The sequence below is a fragment of the Asterias rubens genome, chromosome 14 (assembly GCF_902459465.1).
Source record: "Asterias rubens chromosome 14, eAstRub1.3, whole genome shotgun sequence".
NCBI lineage: Eukaryota > Metazoa > Echinodermata > Asteroidea > Forcipulatida > Asteriidae > Asterias > Asterias rubens.
In genome coordinates, this window is record NC_047075.1 from 10255619 (window position 1) to 10273247 (window position 17629).

General features: G+C 37.9%; 1 protein-coding gene across 1 annotated transcript; it reads right to left on the minus strand.

Annotated features, from left to right (window-relative positions):
* Positions 1–16009: 16009 nt before the first annotated feature.
* LOC117299666 (techylectin-5A-like) lies at positions 16010–16999 on the minus strand. The gene has a single exon (XM_033783214.1). It carries the CDS (start codon positions 16997–16999, stop codon positions 16010–16012), a length of 990 nt encoding a protein of 329 aa, XP_033639105.1.
* Positions 17000–17629: the final 630 nt, after the last annotated feature.

Consider the following 17629-nt stretch of genomic DNA (forward strand, 5'->3'; position numbering starts at 1 on the left):
TTGCGAGATAACTATGACAGAAAAAAAAACCTTGTAACACGAAGTTGTGTGTGTTTAGACGCTTGATTTCGAGACCCCAAATTCTAAACTTTATGTATCTAAATCAAATTCGTGGAAAAATACTTCTTTCTCGAAAACTATGTTACTTCAGATGGCAATCGTTCCTTACAATGTTTTATACATCTACCCCTTCCATTTTTCAGCTTGATTTGATCACCAAAGGATAAACAAACATATCCCCTCCTCTTTTTGGCTAAGTTTGTGCACCCAATATTGACTTTGTTCTCCCAAAGGTATTTTATGGAGAAAAACATTATAGTTTTAACATTTTGAAAACATCTTCAAGAAAAGTTGCTATATATTACCAAAAACAGTACAAAACTAACAATTGTTTATTTAATTGTGAACTTGTTTATTTTTGGTTATTTGTCACAGTATCTTTAAATGTTCATTATGGTCTGAGAATTGCTCTCGAAACAGGATTTTAAAGCAGTAAGTTTTTGTTTTACCATTATGATTCCAAATCGTGAAAAACATGCTGTGGATTTTACGAATCAATCTAATTCTTTTATGCTAACGTTATAAAAATAGATAAATTCCACTTATTTGTTCAATATATCGCACACTTTGCCGTGTTTGAGTTTCAAGGGATAAACAAATCTACCCTCCTACTTTTTTGTTGGTTTTGAGCAGCAAAGGATAAACAAATTTATCCCATCCACTTTTCAGTTTGATTTGAGCGCCAAAGGATAAACAAATCTAACCCTCCTTTTTCTTGCTAAGTTTGTGCACCCGATACTGAGTTTGTTCTCCCAAAAATATTGTACGGAGAAAAACAGCATAATTTCAACACTTTGAAGACATCTTTAAGAAAATTTGCTATATATTACCGAAAAAGGCAACAATTTAAAAATCATAGTTAATTGTGAACCTGTTCTTTTATTTTAATCGTGTAACTCGTATTATAAAAACGAAACAACCAGGAGACGGACTATTAATTATGGTGATTTTGACACCTCACCTTCTATAATCGGTCGAGTATTGTTGTCGCGGCAAGTGTTTACAGGTGAAAAGTACGAATTTCTATTGTTGCAGTAACTCCTATTTCAAAATTCCCGCTTTTAGCTTCACGCTGAATCAGGGGAGAATATGAGTTACTGTAACAATGAAAATGGGTACCTTCCACCTGTAAGCACATACTGCAATAACAATACTCAACCGTTTGTAACAAAAGAGGTGTCAAAATTACCGTAATAAAAAGTTCCATCCTCTGGTATTTTAATTTTTATAATGCGAATAACAAGTTTAAAATTATAGGTGCTTATACAACAGCTGCGTTAAATTTGTTGCTGTCTTAAAGGAACACGTTGCCTTGGATCGGTCGAGTTGGTCTTTGAAAATCGTTTGTAACCGTTTTTTTTTTAAATGCATATGCTTAGAAAGATGTTTTAAAAGTAGAATACAATGATCCACACAATTGTGCCTCGAAAGTGCCTGGTTTTTTTCTTTTACGTTGCGAACTAACACGGTCGGCCTTTTATGGGAGTCAAACACTTGACTTCCATTACTGGCAGACCGTGTTTGTCGACGAGGTAAAAGGAAAACTACGCAACTTCGAGTGATACTTGTTTGGATCATTATATTCTACTTTTAAAGTATCTTTAAGGCAACGTTTTCCTTTAAGTTTACCCCCACACCAAAGTCATGAGGTTAACTAAAATGGCAGCTCTAATAATGGAGGGTCATGCAGTTCAGCATGGTTCACTTTTGGTCAATTTTGTGGGCAACCAGTGAGGATCAATTCTCAGCCACCTAAATTACTAATGTAAAATATTGAACAAGAGCTACATGAGGAACAACTCGGTCTTCCACTGAAGTTTGCATCTTTGTGAATATTTTTTGTTCACTCTGTCGTGGAGTGCAATCCCTCTTAAAGAGTGAAATAACCACTACTCCTTTTAAAGAGCTATTTGAGGGACAACTCGAAATGTTGAGAGTGGTGTTTTTCATTATTTTACATTTAGAGAGTAACATCAAACTCATATGTTGATAGACCAAAGTTAACGGACGGGTCACATGTACTTAGTCTGATACAAAATGGACGACTTATCAACTTGACCTCGAAACAACAGGGAATACATAATGCATGTTATTGTGTTGGACTCATCGCTTTAGCAGTGCGGCTTATTCATCGAACCACTTTAAGCCAAAGCATATATCATTTATTAAGTACTGCTCCCCCATCATCAACTATTTTATAGTGTCATCTGTCACCAATACGGGTCACTGCTTGCGCTCACTTGTCTACTTGTATCGACAAAAGTCGCTACGCAACATTACCCTACCCCTTTGTTTCCTTAGTAATGGTACGCCCAATGACGTATTATGTAATGCGTGTGGCATATTGCTTATCTAATATAGCTTTTCTCGGTCAATTTCGGGAAATGAGCAGCCAATTAAACCACCAAGCTATTCTTTTTCGCGCAAAATCGAATGCTTTACTCAAAAGGGTCATTCGATTTCGTTTTGGGATTAGTCAAATGTAATGATGCGTCATTCGAATTATAAAAATATAGTCATTCAATTTAACAATTCATCAAAGCAGCATTCAAATTCGCAGACGCTTCTTGAGGCGTGTGTGTCACGAAAAAGAATGACGCTACGCTAAATTGAACAGAGTGCTAAAGGAACTTGACTCGACCCAAAACGAAACTGAATGGCCGAATTCTGAATTTGAAACGCAGTAACAACTGGAGAGGCAAAACAGCTTTAATTCGAAGGCATGAAAATGAAATTGACTGCTCATTTGCCGAATTTGACCGATAACGCCCATACTAGGCTTGACCGAAGCAATTTATATTATTGGTCACTGTAATCACCTTGAATAGCTTTGAAGATACTACCATTTTGGATCAATACGGACGCCAAGGAGAGAGAGAGCCGTAATGACGTATCGATTCATTCTGCGTTAAATCTCGCACAAAACGGTGCGCTATTGGCGTGACGAACTCTACTGATTGCCCTTCAAAACTCACCTAATTTGAAATTGATGAACTTAAGTATACAAAACAGACATCCAGCTCAAAGTTAGAATTATGATTGGCAAAGCATTGTCAGCAGGACAAGCTATGCCGTAGGCCTACTGCACGTTGGTTGGTAGCCTGGGCCGATTTCATAGAGCTGCTTAAAGCCAGTGGACACTTTCTGTAAACACTATTGTCCTAGGCCCACACTTCGTGTGTCACAACTAATATATAAAATAACAAACCTGTGAAAATTTAGCCTCAATCGGTCATCGGAGTCGGGAGAAAATAACGGGAAAATCAGCCCTTGTTTTTGCGCGTTTTGCCTGGTCATGACATGTGTTTACTATAAATCCGTAATTCTTGTTATCGAGAATTGATAATTGTTTTGATGTTTTCTCAAAGAGTAAAGCATTTCATGGATTTCAAGAGAAGTCTTTTACCATTACCTTCTGTAAACCCTGTATGTTATTTGTAAATCTTCTGCTCCGAAAGTGTATAATGGCTTTAAGCGACAAACTTGCTTAAGCACAATAGTAGCTCACTTGTTTAACACATTTGCTGGCCATTTGTCATGCCATAAACATTGATTGTGACTGGTATGTACCTGATGTCTACCAGCATAACAATTTAGTTAAGTAATATTTTTGGACGGTAATCTGATTTTGATTTGTTTGCTTCAGCAAAGTTTTGTGCTTGATCAGCTCTATGACGTTGGACCCCGGAGAGATATTAGCCAAGCTTGTTATTACCAAGCAATCAGCTAGCTGAGCATACTTTTCAAAAAGGAGTTATGTCCAATTACCATTCAATAAAAATCATATTGGCGGAGAGCGTATCACGTGGGGTGTTTAAACGGTTGATAATGACCAGCTGGAGCTGTTTATAATCGGCGTGTACACACAACCCATTCGCATCGAACAAATTCTTCACAAAGTTCTTGTACAAAAAATATGTCAAACTTCGAATTATTAATTGTTAAAGTGTCTATAATTGTATTTTTGTATACGTTTTTTAACAAAGATGCAATTATGAGTTGGGATAGTGACTCGCTCTTAAACGTTCGTTTAAAACATTGCAGGTCGTTGCCGTGCGATAAAGAAGCCTGCCGGTTTTAAACGGCCGTTTATGAACTCTTCGCTACCCTTGTATTCCTTCATTCGTTTATAGTGAACCGAGGCCAAAGTTGGAAAGGGGAAACATAGGTACACAGTAGAAATACTCTGAAATCTGTTGAATTAAAAAATTGCATGACAGTTGGTTCCCCTGTAACAATTTTACAGACGGCACTATGTCAAATCATGACGAAGATAATACAATCACAGGAGCTATTATTTGCTCATGATTCAAAGTCTACCACAATACCGGAACTCAACAAGATGGCGCACGGTCAATTTAGGGCCGGTTCGGCAACCGTCACACGATTGCCGCAAACGATTATTTTACAGAGGGTCAATCGGTTGAGTTTCGGCACTGTTTACATTACCAACATGTGTTACTTTTAATGCCACAGTCCAAAGCTTCTGCGACTGGCAACCACACGCAAGTGACGTTTAAATGTTAACAAACATACATATGACACAACTATAGAAAGTTAAACAGTGTAAGCACATATAAACATAATATTTAAGAAGAGCCAAAGTAATACACAATGAAGTTCAACTTACGATCTCACCAGTTTGTCTTGTTTACAGCACTCTCAAAGAACCCGGTCTTCTACACCACAATTCCCCAAACAATGTATACTGTGGATAACACTTATCATCAGTCTTGCTTCACAACTTTTTTTACAGCACTTTCTCTCTTGAGCTGCAACTGTCTTATTGTAGCAACCCCAGATGCAGCATCGCCCACCAAACAATTGATCCTAAAACGCCAATGCGCATGCGCACATTGCCATTCCGGATCACTGCTTGCGCTGTGCTCCGCCTTCTTGTATATACTTTTTCGTACAGTGAGCACTATTGGTAATTGTCAAAGACCAGTCTTCTCACTTGGTGTATGTCAACATATGCATAAAATAACAAACCTGTGAAAATTTTGAGCTCGATTGGTCGTCGGAGTTGCGAGATAACTATGACAGAAAAAAAAAAACTTGTAACACGAAGTTGTGTGTGTTTAGACGCTTGATTTCGAGACCCCAAATTCTAAACTTTGTGTATCTAAATCAAATTCGTGGAAAAAATACTTCTTTCTCGAAAACTATGTTACTTCAGATGGGAATCGTTCCTTACAATGTTTTATACATCTACCCCTTCCATTTTTCAGCTTGATTTGAGCACCAAAGGATAAACAAATATATCCCCTCCTCTTTTTGGCTAAGTTTGTGCACCCAATATTGACTTTGTTCTCCCAAAGGTATTTTATGGAGAAAAACATTATAGTTTTAACATTTTGAAAACATCTTCAAGAAAAGTTGCTATATATTACCAAAAACAGTACAAAACTAAAAATTGTTTATTTAATTGTGAACTTGTTTATTTTTGGTTATTTGTCACAGTATCTTTAAATGTTCATTATGGTCTGAGAATTGCTCTCGAAACAGGATTTTAAAGCAATAAGTTTTTGTTTTACCATTATGATTCCAAATCGTGAAAAACATGCTGTGGATTTTACGAATCAATCTAATTCTTTTATGCTAACGTTATAAAAATAGATAAACTCCACTTATTTGTTCAATATATCGCACATTTTGCCGTGTTTGAGTTTCAAGGGATAAACAAATCTACCCTCCTACTTTTTTGTTGGTTTTGAGCATTAAAGGATAAACAAATTTATCCCATCCACTTTTCAGTTTGATTTGAGCGCCAAAGGATAAACAAATCTAACCCTCCTTTTTCTTGCTAAGTTTGTGCACGCGATACTGAGTTTGTTCTCCCAAAAATATTGTATGGAGAAAAACAGCATAATTTCAACACTTTGAAAACATCTTTAAGAAAATTTGCTATATATTACCGAAAAAGGCAAACAATTAAAAATCATAGTTAATTGTGAACCTGTTCTTTTATTTTAATCGTGTAACTCGTGTTATAAAAACGAAACAACCAGGAGACGGACAATTAATTATGGTGATTTTGACACCTCCCCTTCTATAATCGGTCGAATATTGTTGTCGCGGCAAGTGTTTACAGGTGAAAAGTACGAATTTCTATTGTTGCAGTAACTCCTATTTCAAAATTCCCGCTATTAGCTTCACGCTGAATCGGGGGAGAATATGAGTTACTGTAACAATGAAAATGGGTACCTTCCACCTGTAAGCACATACTGCAATAACTATACTCAACCGTTTGTAACAAAAGAGGTGTCAAAATTACCGTAATAAAAAGTTCCATCCTCTGGTATTTTCATTTTTATAATGCGAATAACAAGTTTAAAATTATAGGTGCTTGTACAACAGCTGCGTTAAATTTGTTGCTGTCTTAAAGGAACACTTTGCCTTGGATCGGTCGAGTTGGTCTTTGAAAATCGTTTGTAACCGTTTTTTTTTTTTAAATGCATATGCTTAGAATGATGTTCTAAAAGTAGAATACAATGATCCACACAATTGTGCCTCGAAAGTGCCTGTTTTTTTTTCTTTTACGTTGCGAACTAACACGGTCGGCCATTTATGGGAGTCAAACACTTGACTTCCATTACTGGCAGACCGTGTTTGTCGACGAGGTAAAAGGAAAACTACGCAACTTCGAGTGATACTTGTTTGGATCATTATATTCTACTTTTAAAGTATCTTTAAGGCAACGTTTTCCTTTAAGTTTACCCCCACACCGAAGTCATGAGGTTAACAACACAGGCAAACTGTGATTGAGAAAAGCTTGGATGCGTTTTAGTAATTAGGGGTACTTTGAAATCTTTCCAAAGACTTTAACTAAAATGGCAGCTCTAATAATGGAGGGTCATGCAGTTCAGCATGGTTCACTTTTGGTCAATTTGTTTGATCACCTGCTGTTCGGAGCCAGTTATGATTGCATTTTTAAAGATGCTATGTCAGATTTTCGGCCGATTTGACCCCAAAATTTAGATTTGAAACTCAATAGGTATTTTGATGGGGGTCGAGAAAGTTACAAGCTTTTATTTGTGCCATTGCTCGAAAAGTCCGCCAAATATTAGTAGCAGTGAAAAAAAAGTGCTCAAAATTAGTTTTTGTCGGGATTCCGACAATAAATCACCTGACCAATTCTCATAAGAAACGTTTAAAATTTTTGTCATGGTTCCTGACCATTAAAAGTAAAAGTTAAACTTTTTCTTTAGAGCGGGTGATACCCTTTGAAATACCATTCACACCCAAAAATTATATTTTTTTAATGTTTGGGGCAAAAAATCTGACATAGCATCTTTAAAGTATTATCATTTTGCAAAGTGTAGCTGTGGGCAACCAGTGAGGATCAATTCTCACCCACCTAAATTACTAATGTAAAATATTGAACAAGAGCTACATGAGGAAGAACTCGGTCTTCCACTGAAGTTTGCATCTTTGTGAATATTTTTTGTTCACTCTGTCCTGGAGTGCAATCCCTCTTAAAGAGTGAAATAACCACTACTCCTTTTAAAGAGCTATTTGAGGGACAACTCGAAATGTTGAGAGTGGTGTTTTTCATTATTTTACATTTAGAGAGTAACATCAAACTCATAAGTTGATAGACCAAAGTTAACGGACGGGTCACATGTACTTAGTCTGATACAAAATGGACGACTTATCAACTTGACCTCGAAACAACAGGGAATACATAATGCATGTTATTGTGTTGGACTCATCGCTTTAACAGTGCGGCTTATTCATCGAACCACTTTAAGCCAAAGCATATATCATTTATTAAGTACTGCTCCCCCATCATCAACTATTTTATAGTGTCATCTGTCACCAATACGGGTCACTGCTTGCGCTCACTTGTCTACTTGTATCGACAAAAGTCGCTACGCAACATTACCCTACCCCTTTGTTTCCTTAGTAATGGTACGCCCAATGACGTATTATGTAATGCGTGTGGCATATTGCTTATCTAATATAGCTTTTCTCGGTCAATTTCGGGAAATGAGCAGCCAATTAAACCACCAAGCTATTCTTTTTCGCGCAAAATCGAATGCTTTACTCAAAAGGGTCATTCGATTTCGTTTTGGGATTAGTCAAATGTAATGATGCGTCATTCGAATTAAAAAAAAATAGTCATTCAATTTAACAATTCATCAAAGCAGCATTCAAATTCGCAGACGCTTCTTGAGGCGTGTGTGTCACGAAAAAGAATGACGCTACGCTAAATTGAACAGAGTGCTAAAGGAACTTGACTCGACCCAAAACGAAACTGAATGGCCGAATTCTGAATTTGAAACGCAGTAACAACTGGAGAGGCAAAACAGCTTTAATTCGAAGGCATGAAAATGAAATTGACTGCTCATTTGCCGAATTTGACCGATAACGCCCATACTAGGCTTGACCGAAGCAATTTATATTATTGGTCACTGTAATCACCTTGAATAGGTTTGAAGATACTACCATTTTGGATCAATACGGACGCCAAGGAGAGAGAGAGCCGTAATGACGTATCGATTCATTCTGCGTTAAATCTCGCACAAAACGGTGCGCTATTGGCGTGACGAACTCTACTGATTGCCCTGCAAAACTCACCTAATTTGAAATTGATGAACTTAAGTATACAAAACAGACATCCAGCTCAAAGTTAGAATTATGATTGGCAAAGCATTGTCAGCAGGACAAGCTATGCCGTAGGCCTACTGCACGTTGGTTGGTAGCCTGGGCCGATTTCATAGAGCTGCTTAAAGCCAGTGGACACTTTCTGTAAACACTATTGTCCTAGGCCCACACTTCGTGTGTCACAACTAATATATAAAATAACAAACCTGTGAAAATTTAGCCTCAATCGGTCATCGGAGTCGGGAGAAAATAACGGGAAAACCAGCCCTTGTTTTTGCGCGTTTTGCCTGGTCATGACATGTGTTTACTATAAATCCGTAATTCTTGTTATCGAGAATTGATAATTGTTTTGATGTTTTCTCAAAAAGTAAAGCATTTCATGGATTTCAAGAGAAGTCTTTTACCATTACCTTCTGTAAACCCTGTATGTTATTTGTAAATCTTCTGCTCCGAAAGTGTATAATGGCTTTAAGCGACAAACTTGCTTAAGCACAATAGTAGCTCACTTGTTTAACACATTTGCTGGCCATTTGTCATGCCATAAACATTGATTGTGACTGGTATGTACCTGATGTCTACCAGCATAACAATTTAGTTAAGTAATATTTTTGGACGGTAATCTGATTTTGATTTGTTTGCTTCAGCAAAGTTTTGTGCTTGATCAGCTCTATGACATTGGGCCCCGGAGAGATATTAGCCAAGCTTGTTATTACCAAGCAATCAGCTAGCTGAGCATACTTTTCAAAAAGGAGTTATGTCCAATTACCATTCAATAAAAATCATATTGGCGGAGAGCGTATCACGTGGGGTGTTTAAACGGTTGATAATGACCAGCTGGAGCTGTTTATAATCGGCGTGTACACACAACCCATTCGCATCGAACAAATTCTTCACAAAGTTCTTGTACAAAAAATATGTCAAACTTCGAATTATTAATTGTTAAAGTGTCTATAATTGTATTTTTGTATACGTTTTTTAACAAAGATGCAATTATGAGTTGGGATAGTGACTCGCTCTTAAACGTTCGTTTAAAACATTGCAGGTCGTTGCCGTGCGATAAAGAAGCCTGCCGGTTTTAAACGGCCGTTTATGAACTCTTCGCTACCCTTGTATTCCTTCATTCGTTTATAGTGAACCGAGGCCAAAGTTGGAAAGGGGAAACATAGGTACACAGTAGAAATACTCTGAAATCTGTTGAATTAAAAAATTGCATGACAGTTGGTTCCCCTGTAACAATTTTACAGACGGCACTATGTCAAATCATGACGAAGATAATACAATCACAGGAGCTATTATTTGCTCATGATTCAAAGTCTACCACAATACCGGAACTCAACAAGATGACGCACGGTCAATTTAGGGCCGGTTCGGCAACCGTCACACGATTGCCGCAAACGATTATTTTACAGAGGGTCAATCGGTTGAGTTTCGGCACTGTTTACATTACCAACATGTGTTACTTTTAATGCCACAGTCCAAAGCTTCTGCGACTGGCAACCACACGCAAGTGACGTTTAAATGTTAACAAACATACATATGACACAACTATAGAAAGTTAAACAGTGTAAGCACATATAAACATAATATTCAAGAAGAGCCAAAGTAATACACAATGAAGTTCAACTTACGATCTCACCAGTTTGTCTTGTTTACAGCACTCTCAAAGAACCCGGTCTTCTACACCACAATTCCCCAAACAATGTATACTGTGGATAACACTTATGATCAGTCTTGCTTCACAACTTTTTTTACAGCACTTTCTCTCTTGAGCTGCAACTGTCTTATTGTAGCAACCCCAGATGCAGCATCGCCCACCAAACAATTGATCCTAAAACGCCAATGCGCATGCGCACATTGCCATTCCGGATCACTGCTTGCGCTGTGCTCCGCCTTCTTGTATATACTTTTTCGTACAGTGAGCACTATTGGTAATTGTCAAAGACCAGTCATCTCACTTGGTGTATGTCAACATATGCATAAAATAACAAACCTGTGAAAATTTTGAGCTCGATTGGTCGTCGGAGTTGCGAGATAACTATGACAGAAAAAAAAAAAAAACCTTGTAACACGAAGTTGTGTGTGTTTAGACGCTTGATTTCGAGACCCCAAATTCTAAACTTTATGTATCTAAATCAAATTCGTGGAAAAAATACTTCTTTCTCGAAAACTATGTTACTTCAGATGGGAATCGTTCCTTACAATGTTTTATACATCTACCCCTTCCATTTTTCAGCTTGATTTGAGCACCAAAGGATAAACAAATATATCCCCTCCTCTTTTTGGCTAAGTTCGTGCACCCAATATTGACTTTGTTCTCCCAAAGGTATTTTATGGAGAAAAACATTATAGTTTTAACATTTTGAAAACATCTTCAAGAAAAGTTGCTATATATTACCAAAAACAGTACAAAACTAATTTTTTTTTATTTAATTGTGAACTTGTTTATTTTTGGTTACTTGTCACAGTATCTTTAAATGTTCATTATGGTCTGAGAATTGCTCTCGAAACAGGATTTTAAAGCAATACGTTTTTGTTTTACCATTATGATTCCAAATCGTGAAAAACATGCTGTGGATTTTACGAATCAATCTAATTCTTTTATGCTAACGTTATAAAAATAGATAAATTCCACTTATTTGTTCAATATATCGCACATTTTGCCGTGTTTGAGTTTCAAGGGATAAACAAATCTATCCTCCTACTTTTTTGTTGGTTTTGAGCAGCAAAGGATAAACCAATTTATCCCATCCACTTTTCAGTTTGATTTGAGCGCCAAATGATAAACAAATCTAACCCTCCTTTTTCTTGCTAAGTTTGTGCACCCGATACTGAGTTTGTTCTCCCAAAATTATTGTATGGAGAAAAACAGCATAATTTCAACACTTTGAAGACATCTTTAAGAAAATTTGCTATATATTATCGAAAAAGGCAAACAATTAAAAATCATAGTTAATTGTGAACCTGTTCTTTTATTTTAATCGTGTAACTCGTGTTATAAAAACGAAACAGCCAGGAGACGGACAATTAATTATGGTGATTTTGACACCTCCCCTTCTATAATCGGTCGAGTATTGTTGTCGCGGCAAGTGTTTACAGGTGAAAAGTACGAATTTCTATTGTTGCAGTAACTCCTATTTCAAAATTCCCGCTATTAGCTTCACGCTGAATCGGGGGAGAATATGAGTTACTGTAACAATGAAAATGGGTACCTTCCACCTGTAAGCACATACTGCAATAACTATACTCAACCGTTTGTAACAAAATAGGTGTCAAAATTACCGTAATAAAAAGTTCCATCCTCTGGTATTTTCATTTTTATAATGCGAATAACAAGTTTAAAATTATAGGTGCTTGTACAACAGCTGCGTTAAATTTGTTGCTGTATTAAAGGAACACGTTGCCTTGCATTTTTAAAGATGCTATGTCAGATTTTTGGCCGATTTGACCCCAAAATTTAGATTTGAAACTCAATAGGTATTTTGATTGGGGTCGAGAAAGTTACAAGCTTTTATTTGTGCCATTGCTCGAAAAGTCCGCCAAATATTAGTAGCAGTGAAATAAAGTGCTCAAAATTAGTTTTTGTCGGGATTCCGACAATAAATCACCTGACCAATTCTTATAAGAAACGTTTTAAATTTTTGTCATGGTTCCTGACCATTAAAAGTAAAAGTTAAACTTTTTCTTTAGAGCGGGTGATACCCTTTGAAATACCATTCACACCCAAAAATTATATTTTTTTAATGTTTGGAGCAAAAAATCTGACATAGCATCTTTAAAGTATTATAATTTTGCAAAGTGTAGCTGTGGGCAACCAGTGAGGATCAATTCTCACCCACCTAAATTACTAATGTAAAATATTAAACAAGAGCTACATGAGGAACAACTCGGTCTTCCACTGAAGTTTGCATCTTTGTGAATATTTTTTGTTCACTCTGTCGTGGAGTGCAATCCCTCTTAAAGAGTGAAATAACCACTACTCCTTTTAAAGAGCTATTTGAGGGACAACTCGAAATGTTGAGAGTGGTGTTTTTCATTATTTTACATTTAGAGAGTAACATCAAACTCATAAGTTGATAGACCAAAGTTAACGGACGGGTCACATGTACTTAGTCTGATACAAAATATGGACGACTTATCAACTTGACCTCGAAACAACAGGGAATACATAATGCATGTTGTTGTGTTGGACTCATCGCTTTAACAGTGCGGCTTATTCATCGAACCACTTTAAGCCAAAGCATATATCATTTATTAAGTACTGCTCCCCCTATCATCAATTATTTTATAGTGTCATCTCTCACCAATACGGGTCACTGCTTGCGCTCACTTGTCTACTTGTATCGACAAAAGTCGTTTAAAGCGATATTTGAGACTTTGTCTGATTTTTGTCTGAATCGATAGAGTAGTTACTGCCATATCCTTGGCGTTCATATTGATTCACATTGAAGGTCTTTTTAAAATTCTTATATACAGTTTTTAGTGACCGTAAAAATAACACTGCGTCGGTTTTATGCACTTTAAAACATTAGCCAAACACAAACATTATTATTTCACCCACCCACTTTTAGTTTTGTTTCCAGACTTTGACCGCCTTTACAAACGTTTCAAAATGTAATCATCTCTTTAAGTGTCCATTTCCCTAGTGCGATTTCCTTGGCAAAATGCCAATGCAAAGATGGCGGTGTGGCAGGAGGTGTATTTTTTTCCCAGAACTGATGAGCCTACTTTATCATAAATGGGCGCATGCTAAGTGGCCTTATGCCGTCGATTTTACAAAACTCTTCCTAACTTAAGACTAATCTTAGGACTTGGGACGAGTCCCAACCCTGCACTGTAGCATGCGGACCTTAGGATTAATCCTAAGTTAAGACGAGTTACTCTTCCTAACTCGAGATAAGACGAGTCCTAACTCTTTGTGAAATCGACCCCTGGTGGGAAACAGACCAAAAAGTAGGTCAAACACGCACATTTAATGTGGCCTCACCTGTCCTGGGGAAAAAAAATATGCTGGCAGGAGTGTATGTTTCCTTATATGATGACAAATATGGGTGCGTTCGTTAAGCTTCCCTGGGTCGACCCCAGTGGGGGTGTGTGTGTGTGTGTTTTTTGCCAGGACGAACGTGGGTAATTATCTGCACACGTTTGTCCTGGGAAAAAAAACGCCACATACCGGGGTCGACCCAGGGAAGCTAAACGAACGCACCCATTACAACACAGTTATCCAATAGCGCCCTCTTTTTAATCATCATCCTACGGGGACAACATCTTTATGGGACATGTTTTCATATAACGGCAGCTTCACAGGCTTGACATGTGTTTTGGCTATTCGTGTAGAAAACACAATGTGCTGTTGCATAGCACATTCTTTAGTGGGTATATAAATTGTCCACTATTTGTGGTATGTTAAGGTGCAGGTTTGTCTTGTCTTTCTGAATACGCTGGTGACGCTATTAAAAAAGGGGCCGAAGACGTACATTTGTTATTTACACAATCGTGCTATAAAACTGTTAGACAGAAAAAGTGTGACTAACCGGTGTTAACTGTGTGATAATCACAAGATTGGTGGTAGGCTGCTGTAATCGGCCAATCAGAAGCCCATGTCATAACTACTCACTGAGACCAGCTCTACACCAAGTTTATGACATTAACATCATTGCGAAATATAGTAAACATTTTCAGATTTTGTTTTGCTGAAGTCTAGTGATGTCTTAAATCACGATGGTTCCGAAACATTGCTGTACCCTATTGGCAACTTAAAATTTGCTGATTTAAGTCCAGTGACAGTTTTGCATACGCGATCGTGTTCGAGGCTATGTAAAACGCCCGGCGGACATGTACATGACTAGACATGAATGTGCGCGCGTAAGCGAGCGTGCATGCACTGAACCTACATATAATGCAGCACGAATATTACGTATTGTATGATTGCAGCGTATACCCCAAACGGCCGAACATTTTCCACATGACACGCACTTGTAAAACAAAAAATGGCGAACGTGTTCCGTCGACCAAGACGGTTGTTATTTACTGCAAGGGCGGTTTTGCACGGGGGCGAACACAACTGCATATGCAAACGTGTCCGGACGGGCACAATTATTGCATTCTGCAGCAGCGTCTGGGCGGACACGATTGCATATGCAAAACGGTCCGGCGAACATTATTGCATATGCAAAAATGTCCTCTGGAGAGTATTACATAGAGGACTTATAATTGCATGCGACACCAGCATTCAATTACATAGCGACGAACACGATTGCATATGCATAAGTGTCTGGAGCGGACACAATTGCATCTGACACCGGTCTACATAGTTTCTCCACCACAATTCTGGACACCGGTTCGTATCTGCTTCTGCAGCAGTGACCAGAGAATTCAAACCGCATCCTTCTTTGATTTTTGCTGAGAGCTTGGGTATGTTCCCTTATAGGCCTTTGTTTGTCATCGTTGACTCCAAGGAATACTAAGAACTGTTCTTAAAGGCAGTGGACACTATTGGCAATTACTCAAAATAGTTATGAGCATCAAACCCGTTTAGCACCCGTTTTTCTTGCATTTATCAGCGCTGATCACACCAAATAAAGGTCAGTGTTACTCTGTCTTCTTAAATATGAACTGGTTTAATGACAACTCTAGTAAACTAGTTTAAATAATAACCAAAACACACACACGTGAATGAACCATCTAACAAAGCTGATAGATATACTGCCAATAACGACTGTACAATTACTTAAAGGAAGAGTACACGTTTGGTAAATGTCAAAGACCAGTCTTCTCACTTGGTGTATCCCATCGTTACTTCAGAGGAAGTCGTTTCCTACAATATTTTATATTATCAACAGCTCTCCAATGCTCGTTACCAAGTCAGTTTTCAAGTTAATATTTGTTTTGAGTAATTGCCAAACGTGCCTTCCTTATGAGTAGTTATATGCCCCAACTAGTAGTTACAAGAACCTTATACCACACTTGTTTAAAGTGACTCACGCTTACAGGTGACAGATACACAAGTTTGATACTCCAATAATAACAACTATTTACAATCAAATCTTATAACAGTGTTATAATACCACTTCCAGGTGACTTTAACGTCCACCCCACCAACAATATTGGCTTCTAACGGCAAATTTGTTGTTACAGATGACGACATAGTAAACTATCTGATGAATGGTAAATTTAATTTTTTAAAGACGTTCCGTATTTACATGCTCTCTCTGTTTAGTGGGTAATAACACAAGTTTAAACCCGTCCATTGTATTTCCAAAGACACACCCCTTTGTTGGTAGTAGGACTACTCACCAATCTCAATTCAGTTTGCAAAAGTTATATTACTGCTTGCCGGAGTTTATGTTACTTGCCGCAGTTTCATGCTGCTTTTCTTGACCGAGTAAACGAGACCTTTCCATGATCTCCATTGTAATCCCTGACCAAACGGCACATCTGCCTGTTGGTAGTACTCACCATTTAGATTAGAAGTATGGCATCTGTTGTACCACCATCCACCAAAATACTTATCAGCACAATGTCTATCAGCCCATCCATCGTTGTCCTTGTCTATAGTACTGAAAGGATGTCCGTTATGGTGTGGCATTGAATCACCCGCAGTACTCTGAGCATCATATGAACCAACATGGAGGGTAAAGTTATCCCCTGTAACAGCAAACTCACCGTACGAAGCCCACGATGTGTTGGACTGCCAATCTTCCATATCTATTCTGAGCTGCCATTGTCCAGATCCAGTAAGCTCACGCAGGATGTCATTCCCCAACCAGAACTCATTCTGCATATCACCAAACCCAGATTTGTAGTCACTCCAGGTACGGTTAAATTTGACAGAGCCTTCTTGTCTCCTCTGGAACACGATCCAGCCTCCTCCATCTGTCTCCATATCACAGTACACATGTAACCAATCAGTCAGACTTGTAGGATAGATTGTGTATATTCCATTGTCAAGGTAACCGTCCAGATAATATTTCAAGCAACCGGTATATTTGTTCACTTTATTTGGAACGGCAAATGAACGAGTGTCCACTTCTTCATCATAGTAGACACTTCCTTGCGACTCGATCAAGTCGTCGGGGCTGTTTGCTCGTGTACCGTTGTTGAACTCGCAAACATGGTTATCTGTTCTGTAGTTAAATGATACACACTGTGGATCCATAGAGCAGTCTCGCCCACAGATCACAGGAGAAGACACAGTCTTCAACTGGAACACATGACTCAGTAAGGCTCGGTTCTCAGCCAAGTAGAAGGTGTTGATGAACCGTTGTTGGTTTGCAGACTGGCAGGTCTGAACCATATAAATCAGAAACATTGATGTGAAGATAACTTCCATGATGAATTTTATTTCCTGAAACGTATCAGAGAGAAAACATGTTGACATTTAGCCAAACAGTATTAAACTTTTTGTTTTGGTCACTAACAGGTTGGTCACAGTGAGTTCTGCTAATCTTGATTTGAAATTCCGAAGAAAAAAAACCGAAGTAACTATTCGAATCCGAACAGAAGGCAAGCATTATCAAATGGGTTATTTGACTACAAGTGGCTCATATGCTGAACTATTCACCATCATGATAGTTACTTGAAACATCAATTTAAAAGTTCAAAGTAAATTAACTTTACTTAAAACGTCGTGTTCTTCGAAGACTTGTTGGTCAGTTGAATGACCACGCGATGGTGTGCTTGGTTGGTTAAGATCAATTTGAAGTTTAAAAGGCAGAAGAGTAACGCTGCAAAACATTATACAATTAGTACATACATCTGCCATGGAAGCAAAATTACTTACCCTTTTTCAGAAGCAAAGAGGCCACGGCAGAGCAAGTTTTATCCGTAACGAAATGAATGTAGCGTAATGACTACCGCAACATGTCGTCTTGTTTATTGTGTCGTGACCGTTTCTGTGTTCAGACGATGCAATATTTTACCTAAACTTCACCAGTAAAAAAACCTAGGCCTGGACCCAAAG

Bases quoted from the DNA above. Each gene is read 5' to 3' on its own strand.
- LOC117299666 (XM_033783214.1), bottom strand. From the start codon at position 16,999: ATGGAAGTTATCTTCACATCAATGTTTCTGATTTATATGGTTCAGACC.